Here is a 15777-nt window from a genome sequence, read left to right on the forward strand (position 1 = left end):
TGTATAGCTAATGTGGTTGCATTGCGGGTGCACTGAAGTTTGAGGTTCATTAAGTTTTCTTACGACACATTTATTCTAAATCAATTGCTATTACACTTATGCTTCATTCAGTCCAATAACGTTTTTCTTTAATCTCCTTTATTTTGTTCTCCTAAACATGATTTCACCATTGCAAAGATCTCACTGCAGCAAATCTGCTATTTCACACGGGCTATAGTCAAATTAAGCAAATAAGACAAATTCAAAGTTTTCTTGTTAATACTTTTATTAGTGTACTTTTCTGAACTTCTCTATTGGACAAACATAATGCAAACTCCAAATAAAAACTTAGAGTTCTTAGCCGTCAGAAAGAGAGACCATGGCATTCCAAATTTGTTTTCATTCTTCATTAAAGAAAAAGGGGGAAATATTGAAAGAACCATTAGGCACACAGTTGACACATACTGTACAATGATATGCACAAGTCATTTATTTAACAGCTATATTCAGATGTGCTCTTTAGATTTTGCTCCTTGCAATGTAAGAACCATGCTCATTCGAGCACAGAGAAGTAGGGATTTACAAGGAGTGACAAACCAGACTTTTAAAACAAGTCCTTAGATAAGCCAACACAGCAGCAATAACAGAATATACATTGTTGGTTAAGACAGTATACCTTTGATCTCAAAACCTTAAAAACTTTCTCTCTTTTTTTAAACAGTTATTCAAATACACATGCGTTACAGGAAAATATTGCACTAAATTAAAACTGAGGTTGTGGAATTCATATTTTACTTTTAAAAATTATTACACATTCTGGTAGCATTTAAAATTAATTGTTTAGTCATAGCAAACACCAGAGGCAGAAGCTTGAGGGTGAACCATATGAAATATTCCACCTTACTGTTCATTCTCTCTCAATTAAGGCTAAAATTAAGTGCATTTTGCTGGACAATGGCACATTTATTTTCAGAGGCTGGTCACAGCATTCTCAGACCAGGTCACACCTGGCTAAGTATCTGCTGCATTTACACAATCAATTCCGGGGCGCTTTTAAATAACACGGGCTACAGTCGAGATAATGTGAATGGACAACATGGGAACAATGCATAATAACTAATCAGGAAGAGGTGTACAAATTGACTGCTCCTTTCTACAGGCACGCTCTGAAATTAAATATAGATGGAAAAAACCCTTTGTGCAATAATTGCATTCAAAGAAACAACACACCTTTGTTTCATTTACACATTTTCTGGATATGTAATCAATTTTAAAATTTAACAATTGAACATAATTCTGAAGTCTAATGTAGATAGCCCAGGGGTAAGAGATACCACATACTATATTGATTGTAATTCATTTCCACTTTGAAGTGTTGAAAATTAGACTCGAGTCACATATTGAGGCTATATTATGACCTGTATTTAGGCCTGCCTTTTCTCCTATTATCCAGTGTTTCACGTGGATTATAGCATTCTACTGTTTTAGAAGTCAAACGGGTAGGAATAAAGGTCATTAAGAGCTGGCATAGGCCTAAGTTTCCATTGAGCAGTATTCCTGTGTAGATCATTCAACTTCAAATTGCAGGTGATGCCTGTACACCGAAAGCTAACTTTACAGGGAAAGATCAGCAAGCTTATTTCGTCCCAACGTGACGGGTTTCTGTTCTACCTGCAGAGCTCTTTTTTTAAATTAATCGTGCAATCCTCCCCTGCAATTTAAAGTAAGAGCATCCAGACAGTTCTAATATCTCAATGAGAATTAGGCCACAGACTGAGGAACAAATCTTAAGATATATATTTTTAAGTGTATGTATATATGAGAGAGATTCATGTCAATTGCCACCTATATTTAAAAGCATTGAGGAGGCTACAGAAAGAATACTTCATACATGTTATCTTAAGCTGTTCTGATTCTGGTAAAAGGGAATCACACGTATAGTATGGATCTGTAGAGATGGGGGAGAACAATTGCACTTGAAGACATGCATACTGTAATGAAGATGTAAATATCTTTCTTTCTTTTTTAACAGCTTTGCCATTACTGAGTAGGCTTCACACCAAGAATGTAATCCAAATGAGGATAGTGGGTAGGGGAAGGGCTGTAGACTTCCTTGTTCATGCCTTAAAAACACATGTATTTCTTGGATACCCTCCCAATGAATATTTCTTTTTCTCTTTTGAGGTTAAAGCCATTTTCTCTTGATTTTTTCCCTACATGGGAGGACCTGTTTTGCAAGATCTTTAGGTACTGCATTTACACCCAAACCTGAAACACATTGTTTTTAAGTCAGCCCCGTTGAGTTAAATCAAATGTGTTTAGTATCAGAGCATTAAATGACTACTATTTGGGATATTTTCTTGGGATCTTAAACAAACTATATAGTAAAATATTAAGGGGATTATACCTAATGCTTTGAAATTCCTTGATCATGGGAGGTGCTCATCAAGGAGATTCGAGAAAAGGAGAATCCAAGATAAATTAAGGCTCAGCAAAAGTATTATTACTTCATTCTCAATTAGACATTATGTCTGGAAGTAAAGAGGATAGACAGGGGGCTTTTTGTGTAGAAGAAGTTTATTTATTAAAATTTTACATTATGCAAAAAATAAAAAAGATTGTTATTTAAAAAAATATTGTTGTTGTGTCTCTTATTTTCATATATACACTGTGGTGCATTCAGGAATTTGCAATTGTTTGCATATGACTGTTCAATGAAGTCCAGAAGACTTATGTCAGTAAGAAACCAAGTCATTTCAGCAATTTTCCTCTTAAGGTGAACACACTTAAATAAAGCTAAGGGTGACAATTAATGGCAAAAAGTAAAACCATTCTGATAATTTCTTAATGTTGAGAACGTTGTATTTTAATTTGCTTCTGTTTCCTAGCCCCAAAAACTCCTAATAAATAAATAAATGTGATAATCCCCCTTTTTAAACATCTGTCCTTCCCTTCACTAAGTGCTATTATGAGCCTTTCTTCTTTAAAAATTATATGCAGAATACAAGAACTGTTATTGAAGAGCAAAACAAGACCACTAAGCAGGCTAATTCAAACCAAGATGTTTTTCTTTATGTGTACCCATCCTGACTAAGTAATAAAACCAACGAATATAATTTACTTAGTTATTTATTATTATCATTCTGGAAAGTGAAGCTAACACGGCTTTCGCACATATTACTTCAACCTTTAGTTAGCAAATGTAGTTTGGGAAAATCATAAAATTTCTCAGAACCATCTGTTCAAAAGACTTCTTTCATGCTAGCTCAACCACTTCAGAGCCGCTCAGCGAGACCCACAAGGCCTCAACAGTCATAATGCAAATCAAATTGCACCTGATTTTCACATTGCACAATCTCCCAGTTCCGAGCAAAGCAGCCAAGTCCTCCATTGCTATCACCACAGTTGTGCTTTACTTATCACTCAACTGACACAGTCTAGCACTTTTCATTGCTGGCAATCATAGATTCCGTCAAGAGTGGAAGGAACAGACATTCTTACAGAGCGGGCTAATATTCTTCTCAATGTTGCATGAAGATGCACCAAATCATTTAGACACATGAACCCAGTTCATGGTAGTGGTTGCATAAGAGAAGGAGGATGAGAGGAACGATTATCTCTTATGGATGCATTAATAATCTAATATGTGACACTAAAAGACCGGTGCAGAAATAACAGCATGAGAGTTTTAAGCCCCAGAGAACCTGCCCAAGTCCTGGGCAAATGGACACCAACATAAAAATCTGGAGTGTCACCTTTTCTGTAAAGAAGGCGCTTGTGTAGATTGCAGTCTCTGCTTATATCGCTGCATCTGCGTTGAGGGTGAATGCAGTTTTTTGAAGAGTTCAGGGAATTCATTTGCTGGAAATAAAGTTTCCAAGAAGCCCTCCAGAAAGACGTATACCATCCTCTTATTCAGCTGAGTATGCTGAAACATTTCAAAGACTCTGAGAATGCCTTTCCTTGTTGTCTCAGCACCTAGGATATGCTTCAATTCATCTAGACAAATAACAAAATGATGTGACAGTTCAGTAACAATTCAATCTTCATGCTTATTTGCTGTAAAAGTACAAATTCTTAAAATGTTCTAGAAAATAACTATCATTCCCTAAATAGCCCTCGCACTAAATGCAAGGTCGCAAACTTCCTTAGAGAACTAGTTTCTCAACACTGTTCACATGCAGGCAAACAAGACTCTGCTTCTTTAAAACCTATGTGACACATACAAGGACATTTTCCACTTCGGCTCAAGGAGAAATAATTTCACACACCTGGCATCATCCCCAGTAATTTTGTTTTTCCAGCAATTCTCGTTCGCATTCTAATGGCATTGTCTCTGCGGGGAACAGTCTCAGCTAAAATGCCATTGGGCCAAAAGGCATCTCTGCAAGCAGACAAGTTTACAGGTTAAAATAAAAACCAGGTTATAGTTCTCCTCTGAAAACTCAAAACACATCTTGCACATGCAAAGCTTAGGTACTATATTAAGACCTCAATATTAAAGTGGCGTCTCTAGATTAGCTGGTGTGTTTCTTCAGATCCTGGTTACACAACAGGGATGATAAACCTGGATCATTGACCACACTGGCTGTGGCTAATGAGAACTGGAGTCCAACAACATTTAGAGAGCCACACTACCCTGGCTGTGCACGATTGATCACAGCCAGTGATAGTTAGCCTAGACAAATGACTGAAGCCTGCCAATACTCACCAGCCCCAGCCAGCAAATCCAATCCGCAGGGATGAAAGGAACTATGGTCCAACAACATCTGGAAGGCAACAGCTTAGCCACTTTTCAGGTGCTTACTAGCCTGACCAGAGCAGAATTAATTAGGAGGAATAGCACTATGCTGGAGGCCCAGTACCAACTAGGCTGGATGTGACATGCAAAGACAGCTATAGCTATCTCAACAAATCAAGATATTAAAAGCCACTAGTGCAAAGGAGAGGAATGTAGAAAACTCCTAATGATGTCAGTTTAAACTTTCTATGGGAAAGAGAAGTTAAACTAACTGCTACAAAACAAAGCTGGAAAACATACAGGATATAGGTATTATTCACTGTATGATGTTGCCTTGATTCCCCCTGTAAACAGGAAGGCTGATAGTAAGATTGCACATTAATTAGGCAGATTATTATTATTTTTTTTGGTTGGGTCAAAGAATGTACATCTATTTTTCAAGTAACTTTACATATTTGCAAAGGAGGCTTTCTACAGAGACCGACTATCTAGAAAAGGTTAATCATCTCTTTAAACCTAGCAGAGAAAGTGTTTCTCGTGAAAAGTAAGAATAGTTGTCAGCCAACATTGTATAGATGTGAACAACAGGAAATACAGGCAGGAAACATAAATTGCTTTGGGTACACCATGTGTTAAAAGGACATACCTGAAACGTTTAACTGCATCTGCTACTTGTTCAGGAGATGTCATCCAATCAACATGATCTACTATTTTTCTGAAATTAAGATGGGCATATTGCTTTAATATATTTTATTCTTTGAAACTGAATGCAAGAAATAAAAGGGACAAATCTCATGTCCAACATTCATTGATACAGCAGCACCTGAAAGGGTTGGTAAGACCTGTATCTCTGCAACACTTACATCTGCCAAATACATTTGTGGGGCTGTAAGGAAAGGAGAGCACACAATTTCTCTAAACAAATATGCTGCTGTTTTAAATGTTTCTATACCTTCATAGGTGCCTACAGCAAGCTGAGCTTTAAGGGGCAGACTCCAGAACCTTCATTTCCCCCCTACGTATTTCAGAAAAGTAATTATATTTAACATATTACTTATCCAAAGAAAAGCTGGATAGTTGCGAAGAATACAGTACCAATTGCAACCTCACAGGAATAGTCCTAAGAGACTGCTAAGGCTGTTTTGCATGACACGGTAAGCCAAACTTAGTAAGATTTGTTTTTGGCTACAGCTCATGGTTGGTGAGGAGAGAGCTTAGCCATGACTTCTGTTCTGGATGACACGCTAAGCCAATCTATGGCTTAATCTACCACAGGACAGCAATAAAAAGGTCAATTCAGAAGCACAATGGCTGCAAGTTCCTCTCTGACAGATAGCCTGCACTAAGACATAGTTTCACTTACAGTGTCATGAAACCAGGGCTGCGACTAACTCAATGCCAAATATTAAGCTTCACAGCTGAGCAGGAAATTGATTCAAGGTGTTCACCACATAAATGCAGCATTCAATCCATTACCCTACCCTATCTAAGATACATGAGGGTAGGGTGGGAAAGGAATTGTAATTTTACTAAGTATATATTGGTAATCTCCCACAAAGGGACACTGGACCCAGGTGATATGCTCAAAAGCTGACCATGACTACCTGGGCCCAGTACGCCATCATGCAGAAGCACCCTTCAGGTGAGTCTAATGGATCTGTTTTATAAGCTAGCTAGGTAAGGAAACAAGACAGACAGCAAAATTTGTCTGAAGGAGGAGGAGTGAGGGAACCATTTATTGCGCCCCAACAAAAATTAAATCACATCACGTTTTGCCTCCAAAATGAGTGCTTAAAAGACAAAAGTTTTTCACATGTACTTTACAGAATAAACAGGTTTTTATAATTATAAAGAAGGAAGGCAGTACTTATTTATTGTATATCCATGCATTGCTCTAATAAGCTGCTGAAGCAAGTTTTTGATATTTCGTCGTAGCCATTGATTTCTCTCCTTTAGATCAAAGATTTCATCCATGAGTAGCAGCATTATTTTAAGAGGAACATTGTCCTCCACCTATAAAATGGGGTGAAAAGGTTATTACTTTTTGGCAAGTGAATGAATCTTCCTCATTTCAGTAATGCATATCAGAATTCTGAAGAGCTTGCTTTGTTCAAAAGTATGAAACTATTGGAACATTTCAGCTCAAGCAAATACACAAGGCTGGATCTAACACAGTCCTTCTTCAAATGAAAGGAGTCCTGCTCACAAAAATGGTTTGATCCAGCAGATGCTTCCACAAACACAAAGGGACAATTTTCATGGAGTCTCCCTGCACCATCTCCTGCACTGTTCTTGAAGGTCCTCAAATTCAATGCAGCAGATTTTGGGAGAACAAGAGATCTCAGGATCCCATTGTAACCAATTCATGTTATAATTACATTAAACATGAAAGCAATCTGGTATTTACATACTACAGATTCTATCCCCATAGATACCCTAGCACTGAACTTTTTGTGACACATTTTTCAAGGTTAATATCAAAACTTGGAATAGGACCCAGAGAGAGACTGGAAGACAAAGTAATGAAATAATGTGTTTATATCTGTCAGTCCTCATCAATAATTTGTCAACAAAGTATGCAAATTTAGCTCACAGGGCTTCATTTCAGATTCCTGTTTTTGAAAGTTATAGCCTAGGAACATTAAATCATATTTAGCAACACTTTTTTCTATGAAGGACAAACAGAAGAGATCAAAATCGAAAGAAAAAAGATGCTCTATGAACTACTGGCCCCTTGTAATTTTTGTTTTTTCAATGAACAGCATGTTACAAACTGAATTTGCATTATCAGTTTCAGAAATCTTTTGCCGCTCAGCATGGGACTTGTTGTTTGAAGAGAAACAAGTCAGAAGCACTCCCGAGTGTGTGGAATCAGCTGAGTGGCCCTTGGGATGCTGCACAGTGTCTTGGTAGCTCTTAATTTCAAACAAAACTTTGTGGATCACTGATACACCCACTGTGTATCTGAATATTACAAGCTGACTAACACATTCTTCTGTGACTGAAAGATGCAAACCCAACCATATTTAGCATTTTGGAAAAAAATATTTTGCTTGTACAAGCATATGTAGAATCTTCACACTCCATTACTAGCATGATGCACCATAAATCGAAATCAGTAAAAGCAACGAAAGAGAACTGGATATAAGCTCTTTCTGTGATGATCAAAACAATGAAAACATAAAACATGTAATGCTCCTAAAGAAGGGGGGGGGGATTTGCTAAAATCATAGCAGCAGACACTATTCAGATATATAGAGTGGAATGCTTTGATGTGGCAAGAAAAAGATGTGAAGTGTAGAACAGGTGCAGATTTATGACCATGACAAATCTGCATATAATCAGTGGTAATCTTATGGTCCTTCTGTCCTCATTAAAGATAAAAGATTTTTTTGAACTGATCTTCACATATTTAATCAGTGTTTCAACCAAATCAGAAATTCCCTAGTTTATGAGAACATCAGGAACCCAACCTTTTAATCTTCACCTTCATATTCTTACATACACTCACTTTGGAGCACTTAATAAGAAAGTCAACTACATCTATGATCAAAGAAGTTGTTTAATGTTTTGAGGTCATGGAACTATAACAAACTCTTATGAAAATGTAGTAAAGGAAGCTATCCATTTTTTTTATAGAACTGACACAGAATTTGTTGATCATTTGAATATTGTAGGAGTAGGGGGGAAACATACATACATACATACATACGTAACATATTTTATAATGAAGTTTTATTGGGATCCAAAGAACTATTCAAGTAGCTTTGCATGCCTGATGGGATTCAGGGTCACGTTCCTTTAACAGGAATCCCCCACGTGACATGGCAATCAGGCTTCAAAACTGAGATTCCCTATACATTTTAAATAAGGCATGAAGGTTGCTGTCAAAGTGTGGTGGGAATCCCATGAAGCATGCTGCCTTTCAACTTGCCTATAGCTGTTCTTCGGACCTCAACTAGAGGACTTTACATATTTAGGCACCACTGATTCACAGTAATACCATGGGTAAACTCTAGTGTCACACATGCACATGTGTGTGTGTGTGTGTGTGTGTGTGTGTGTATCAATCATGCACATATAGACACACATGTATACATTTCATTTATAAGCAAAAGTGAGGTTAGTTTAAAAGCAACTATCAAACTCACATTGTCTTCAACTTGTGCTGCAACACGGCAGTGCTTAGGATCAACATATGTCTTCTGCATTAAAGGAGGATCCTAAATCCCAAAGAGAAATTATTGAAAGCAAGAAATAGTGATGAAAAAAATATCCTTTATAAAGCCATAGAATTCTGAAACTCAATTCAAAACCAATACGTTTATGAACTTTAGTTCATAAAATACTTTTAACTGCTTGATATAAGGCACAGCACTGCGGAAGTGCTTTAATAAAAATCCAAAACAAGTATTGGAACAAATTAAGCAGCCTTATGAGTACAGTGGTGCCTCGCAAGACGAAATTAATTCGTTCCGCGAGTTTTGTCGTCTTGCGATTTTTTTCGTCTTGCGAAGCACGGTGTCGGGAAAGTTTTGGAAAAGCTTCAAAAATCACCAAAGTCTTTAAAAACCTCAAAAAAGGCTACCACACCGTGTTCTATGAGTTGCTCCTCGAAGTCAAGTTGCAACTGTATTAACGGTGTTAAGAAAAAGGAAACAAACTTGCAAGACGTTTCCGTCTTGCGAAGCAAGCCCATAGGGAAAATCGTCTTGCGAAGCAGCTCAAAAAACAAAAAACCCTTTCGTCTAGCGAGTTTTTTGTCTTGCGAGGCATTCGTCTTGCGAGGTACCACTGTACCTAACAGTAACATGACAAAAAGCCTAACTAGCCTGCATTCCCACACTTATCATTTTATAAATAACTTTTTCTTTGGGATTATAAAATATAATCCCATTATAAAAAATAATAGAAAAATAAGACTTGCTTTTGCTTAAATCTCATATAACATAAATAGTTTATGCTTCTAAAATGCCTTATTCGAAAGGCATAAACTACTGCTTAATCTGCATTTTCAAATTTTACTTTAGTCCATTTTTAAAGAAAAGGTTCCAATATTGTTTATTACTATGCAGGTGCATTTTGTTAAAGGTTAGTAAGGCCCTACATTGCTGACCTTAAAACAGGGGTGGGGAAACCTGTGGCCTGTTGGAAATTGGCCAAGCTACCTGAAACTGATGGGAATTTGAACCCAGCAGCTTCTGGAATGCCACAGGCTTCCCTGCCCCAGCTCTACAGCAATATTTATGCAATACAACAAAAAGGAGAAAGGGGGAAAGGGAGATAAAATACTCATCTTGCATGGTTTTATTTTAACTTTACACACTTGAAATATTCCGTTTTGGGAAAGATGCATTAATGTGTGACACAGCAGAAGTGTTGGGTTAGCAATGACAAGGCTAAATGGAATAAATATATTTTATTCAAGGGTGGGGAAGGGGACTGATGGAAAGCAAGGTCTGTGGGGGGGAAATGGGAGGAAAAATTGCTTCAGACATTTGTCTCCCCTCTCCAGCATCTCTGGTGTATGCACGGAGCTCTTGATGCACACATGATGCTTGATGCAAGCCAGAACATTCCCTAGCATGGAAACAGAGGACAGCCTCTGCTTAGGCAGAGCATCGTGTGAGCACTGAAGCACTGAAAAGCTCTGGGCGGCAGCCAATGTGGGAATATGGGGAGGAAAACTATGTTAAAATAAGCCTAGGTGTTCTGGTAACTTAGTAAGGGTTGCAAAGTTGACAGTATTTGAGGAAAGTGCTGGAGCACAGACAGTGTTCTGAAATTAAGAACGAGAGTGTGCATTTTCAGTAGTGGCTCACCCTAAATTAACTAACATCAACATCAGGGAGCTTTACATGTCTTTGAAACAAAACTACCCTATACAGTGAAGTAACTGAATATTCAGCAGTGTGTTGGTAAGGCAAAAATGATTAAAAGAAATGACAGGGTGTACCATTCGTGAAGAAGATGGCTCACGGTTGCCAAACACTCTGTTTAAGAGAATGTTTGGTAACTTAACAATCAAGCTTCTCAACTGATGGTAGCACCTGTACGTATCTGAACCCACAGACGTTTCATTCACTCTGCTACATTTTACAGTGCTGGCTTGCAAGTATCACTAAGCTATGGTTTAGCATTGCGTGTATAAGGTGAAATGACCCCAAGCAAGATTTGGGCTTGCAACAGGGTCCATGTGTCCAGAAGGACTTTGGCAGGATTATGTTCTTATGCACTCCTTCCTAGTTATTTTTTTCATTCTTCCAAATAAAAAGAAAGGCAACACTATTAAACATAACTGTTACCTCACACTTTGCCTAGTCTGATCATGTTTAACTGAGGCGGCTCATAATGGAACCAAGTCTAATGTGCGTTACTTCAATGCATTCTTACCTTGAAAAATGATTGCTTTATGTCTTGTCCCAATCTTTCTGACATTTTGCCCATGTTGTCTGACATTTTAGTCATCCCCTCTGCGAAGCTGTCAGGGAAGGACTTGACAGCATTTGAAACATTTCTCATAGAGTTACGCAGTGGGTTTACAAATGTGTCCATCTGAAGAGGAAAACATTTACCACGATTGCATAAATCTATGAGGATATGAGTCCAGTCATCCAATAATGTGTGTTGAAAACATCACACTGTTTTGGAGAGCAGTAATACAAAGCCATTACTATGAAAAAAATATTACTGTGTTAATTTCAGGCATCAGTAAGGCTAATTTTGTAAAATACATGCCCTGACTTTGAAAACAATCAAAACTGAGAGAAATGTCATCCACAGACAGCAAGTTTCTTGGGCAAGGGATTTACTTTTGTAGCATTACTATGCAAAGTACCATGTTTACTGGTGCTGAATAATATTAATGGAATGGAAGCTAGAGAGCCCCTGCTCAAGCCGAAGACATCTCCACCCACACAGGGGGAGGTCTCAGATTTTCCCTTCCAGTTGTATCCCCCCAACCCAAAGCTCATACTGTTCCAAAAAGTCCCAACACCCTTAACAGCAGCTTTTGGGGAAGCTGCAACAAAAAGAAAATGAGAAAATAAAAGGGAGACGAGAGAGAGAAAGAGCGAGAGAGCGCACACTAAATTAAAGTGTTCATCCATTGAAGTGTACACACCAGCTACTGGGGATAATAGACTCTTGCCCTTGAAGCAGAAAAATGTTATCCTGTGTGCATTTATTTGTTATTTTGAAAGAGTAAATTTGTGTGGAGTTAGTAAAAATCTATTAAGAATTTAAATGACGGCTACACATTCCAATTAACAAAGCACTGCTGCTGAAGATGGCAGCCGTATGTGGTCTTCCTCCACCTCTGTGATGCATCAAAGAACTAATCTAAGTTTTAATACTACATATCAGCCAGCCCCATCAGCCTATAATATGGAGGGGCAGGGGAGCAATAATTCTGTGACATCAAAACATAGATTATTTTCTAGTATACATTATACAGGGAAATAATTTGAAATGGGCACATTGTTTCTGATAGATCATAATGTGTGATTCTATATTACTAGTTTACTTCTATAATGTAATCTATACAGTTGTTCTAAGCATTATTATCCACACTCCTAGAGTAGGTTCCCTGCCAAGCTAGAGTCCCTGTTTTGGTCCAATAATCTAAATAATAATAATAACCCAATAATTTTTAAAAAATGAGAACTATGTTATTTTCTGATTTCTGTTGCTTACATATATCTAAAATCCATTACAACTCAAAATATATATGGTAATGTGCCTCACCCAAGACCTGTAAAATGCAGTGGGCATGTTTCCAAAGTGGTCATGAGCTGTTTGTAAGGAGGAGGCAAGGACAAATGCCTGTGCCCAAGAGTTTTTCCAAGTGAGCAAATATAATTGATGGGACACCTAAGAACCTAGAAAAATGTAGCATCAAGCCTATTCACACCTCTAAAGCCAGCCAATTACAGCCTGGCTTGAAATTAGACCTCCCTTTCCAGATGGATGCTCAAGTATTCTCTGGAGCGTTTGGCTGATTGGCCAGGTATGGCTTTTCTTGCAACGAAACTCCACTGACAGCCTCAATTGTTGCGGCTGCCTCTAAAGACTGCTTGGAAACTACAACTGGGGGAAAATATAGCTGCTAGATGGTCAATTGGTTCTAACATGAGAGAACAGAGAACAGTTAAAGAACAGTGTCAAAAGGCAAATGAATTGATATTGATTTATATATAATTTTGTCTTTATCTAACATATTTATATGTAACAGTGTGTTTTTCTTTAGGTTGTTTGATGTTGCTTCATTTTTTTGCACACCACTTAGAGATATTTTTATATATTAAGCTGTATAGAAATTAAATAACCAATCTATCTATATTGGCTACTTATTTGTTTCTAGGCACAATTTTAAGTGCTGTTTCTGACCGTTAAAACCCCAAGTAGTCTGGGACTGAAAAGCATGGCATCTACCCCAACACCTTTTTCTGAGGACTTGGTCTGAGTGTTTCTGCTTCTTGAGGTGTTGACAGTGACTAGAGAGCGGGGCTTTTTATTACCCCTAATCTGTGGAATGTCCTACGTTTGCTTGCCTGCCAGAAAATGGGTAGGAATGTTTTTATTCCCCTTAGTTTTTATTAGAGTTTGATGCTTGCTGTTGCTACCCAACAAAATTTACCAGGTGTTTTTTTTAATCCATTAACATTTTGTTGTGGTTTTGTCAATATGTTGTTGTGTCCCTGTTGTATGTTAGCTATCTTAAGAATCCTTGTGGGATAAATGTATAAAATACATTACTTTCACTCCCTTACCATGTCCATATGGCCCTTGTGTAATATCTATAATGGAATTGCAATGCAGGATCATGCAAAATACAGAAACTTCTTTCAGATATAATTATGCATTTGGATTTAAAGCCCACCATCTTTTTAAGGCAGACGCACAGCGATTCCTGAAGAGACAACATGGTCCTCAGTCTAGCCCTCAAGGGTTTCTGGGCAAAGGCTCTCTCTTTTTGGCCAAACAAGAAAACCACATATTTTTAAGTGGCATGCAAATGAGCTGATAGGAACTGTACAAACCATGGCACAATATGAATATGCACTAATTTAACTGTTCCGTTCAAATGAAAAAGTTTAAGAACTACAGGGATTCAGTCTCCAGGAAGTTACAGAAGCTTGAATCATTTTAGACACATGTATTTTAGTTCAACCTCTACTTAAATTTAATTTTTTAGAATAGCACAGAAAGCTGTGCCTAATTTACAGAAAGGAATTGTGAGGGCAAAAGGGGTAAGTAAGCATGTAAAATCTGCAAGTTGATCTACTTCAAGCACAATTACTAAATGATCAACTTTGACAAAGTGCTGCATTTTAAAATTTGATGCTTAGCTCCTTTTGCTCTTTGATGTGAAACAGCCTCAAAAACCAGTTTTAGAGGGAGACATGCATTCTCTCTTTGGAGCAGGTGGTTGGAGTCATGAAGCATGTGGTGCCTGGAATGGGCAGAGGATTTTAGGGTAAATAAAAGGGAAGGGATATTTACATCTTTCAACACTAGGTGCATCTCAGGCTTGATAGCAAACTTATAAACAATACAGAAACTTTTTGTATTACAACAATTCTCTTATGCAAGTTTGGCTTCTTTGCTAATAAATAAATGCTTCCGTTTCAAAAAAAAACCACAACTCCTTATTTGCATACTGCATTTATGCCACGTGTCCATTCATTTATAAATCATGTAATACAAGCTAAACAACAAAGGGCATACAATATGAACAACAGATTATGTTGATTGTGCACAAGGTTGTAGGATGACAGCCATCACTGAGCCCTGCTAGACAACAGATAATATTCTTACCTTCCGAGCAATCTCTCCCTTTCCTTTACTGTATGCCTTGTTTTCCAAGAAGTCATACACACAGTGTATTAAAGCTGGATAACATTTCATCACTTCAGGAGTTAACAAAAGCTAAGAAGTAAAGGAGGCAGGTAATTTTGGAAGGTGAGCATTTTGGTTCTGAATGATAAAACACGTTACAGCACAGCAGAAATAAGATGTTTTAAATGCTTTTGCATAGCTCCTGCTTCCTAAAAGAACTAGTAGTCCTTCTCCTAAGCAGAATTGGCCAGTTCAGTCCCTCCCCCATTCAAAAAAACCCAAACCCTCTCATGATTGAAAGTACCTGTCAAATCTTATCAGTTTTGTCTGACATATTGTGGCTTTGTGCCCTCAGAACAAGCTAGTATGTCTGTACATTTATTCCAATTCCATCTAAAAATATAAAGGTTACAGGCGAACCATTACTCTCACATTTTAAAGGCATCTTCCATAAAAGCAACTGAAACTGTGCCTAAAAGTAGAATTGGCCCTGACCTCTATGGTGTCATGGGGTCACTGGATTGGGCTGCAACTCTACTTTGATCACCAGGCAGGACCAAAGACTCTTTGGGGAAGTGGGTGGCTCCCAATCAGTTTTATGGGCTCCCAAACAGTTTTATGGACTTGCCAAGCTCAAACATTTATCGGCGTTTCAGGTAGTAAGGAAATAAAAGATGCCTGCTTTCCCCTTAAACAACAGTGCATAGAACATGTAAGAAAAGGAAGAGGCACATTGCAGTCCATATTAGGGAGTGGCCCCACTGACCCCATGATGTCACAGAGACCTACACTTCAGGTCAGTACCAATTGTACTATCTTCTACAAGTATCTTTTTGTCTTTAAAAAAAATCTTTCTTTGAAGGATAGTGAATGGAAAGGAAATAAGATAAAAGGTCTCACAAAGTTATGAAGGAATTGTAGAAAGAGGGGGGAAATAGCTTGAGGAAACGTAAGAAAAACAGGAGCTTAAGGCGATGTGATGGCTTTGATCAAGCAGCAGCAAAAAAACTGAATGGGAGCCGCTCACTTTCCCAGAATCTTTGCTCTTGCCTCATGATCACAATGGAGTCAGAGCCCAATCCAGTGACACCATGACGCCAGTAGAAGATTATGACATGTTTCATACCATCAAAAAGAACTACTATGCCTGAAAACACTTTCAACTGTAACATATCAAGTTATCGTTCAGCCCGGACACTGAGGTCCAGCTCCGAGGG

At 37.9% G+C, this 15777-nt stretch overlaps 1 protein-coding gene across 3 annotated transcripts in view; it reads right to left on the reverse strand.

The window, feature by feature from the left end:
• Window positions 1–247: 247 nt before the first annotated feature.
• SNX13 (sorting nexin 13) overlaps window positions 248–15777 on the reverse strand; it is a 64667-nt gene continuing 49137 nt past the window's right edge. For 2 of the 3 annotated variants that reach the window (XM_028750046.2, XM_028750048.2), the window contains exons 20-26: window positions 14540–14650; window positions 11114–11275; window positions 8872–8943; window positions 6588–6733; window positions 5367–5435; window positions 4251–4363; window positions 248–3978 (exon numbers count right to left, since the gene is read on the reverse strand). In XM_028750046.2, coding sequence (XP_028605879.1) covers window positions 3731–3978; window positions 4251–4363; window positions 5367–5435; window positions 6588–6733; window positions 8872–8943; window positions 11114–11275; window positions 14540–14650 — 921 coding nt within the window. In that variant the 3' untranslated portion in view covers window positions 248–3730. The remainder of the gene's footprint in view (window positions 3979–4250; window positions 4364–5366; window positions 5436–6587; window positions 6734–8871; window positions 8944–11113; window positions 11276–14539; window positions 14651–15777) is intronic. The other variant, XM_028750049.2, reaches the window with a different exon arrangement.

The sequence above is a fragment of the Podarcis muralis genome, chromosome 12 (genome assembly GCF_964188315.1).
Source record: "Podarcis muralis chromosome 12, rPodMur119.hap1.1, whole genome shotgun sequence".
In the NCBI taxonomy this organism is placed as follows: domain Eukaryota; kingdom Metazoa; phylum Chordata; class Lepidosauria; order Squamata; family Lacertidae; genus Podarcis; species Podarcis muralis.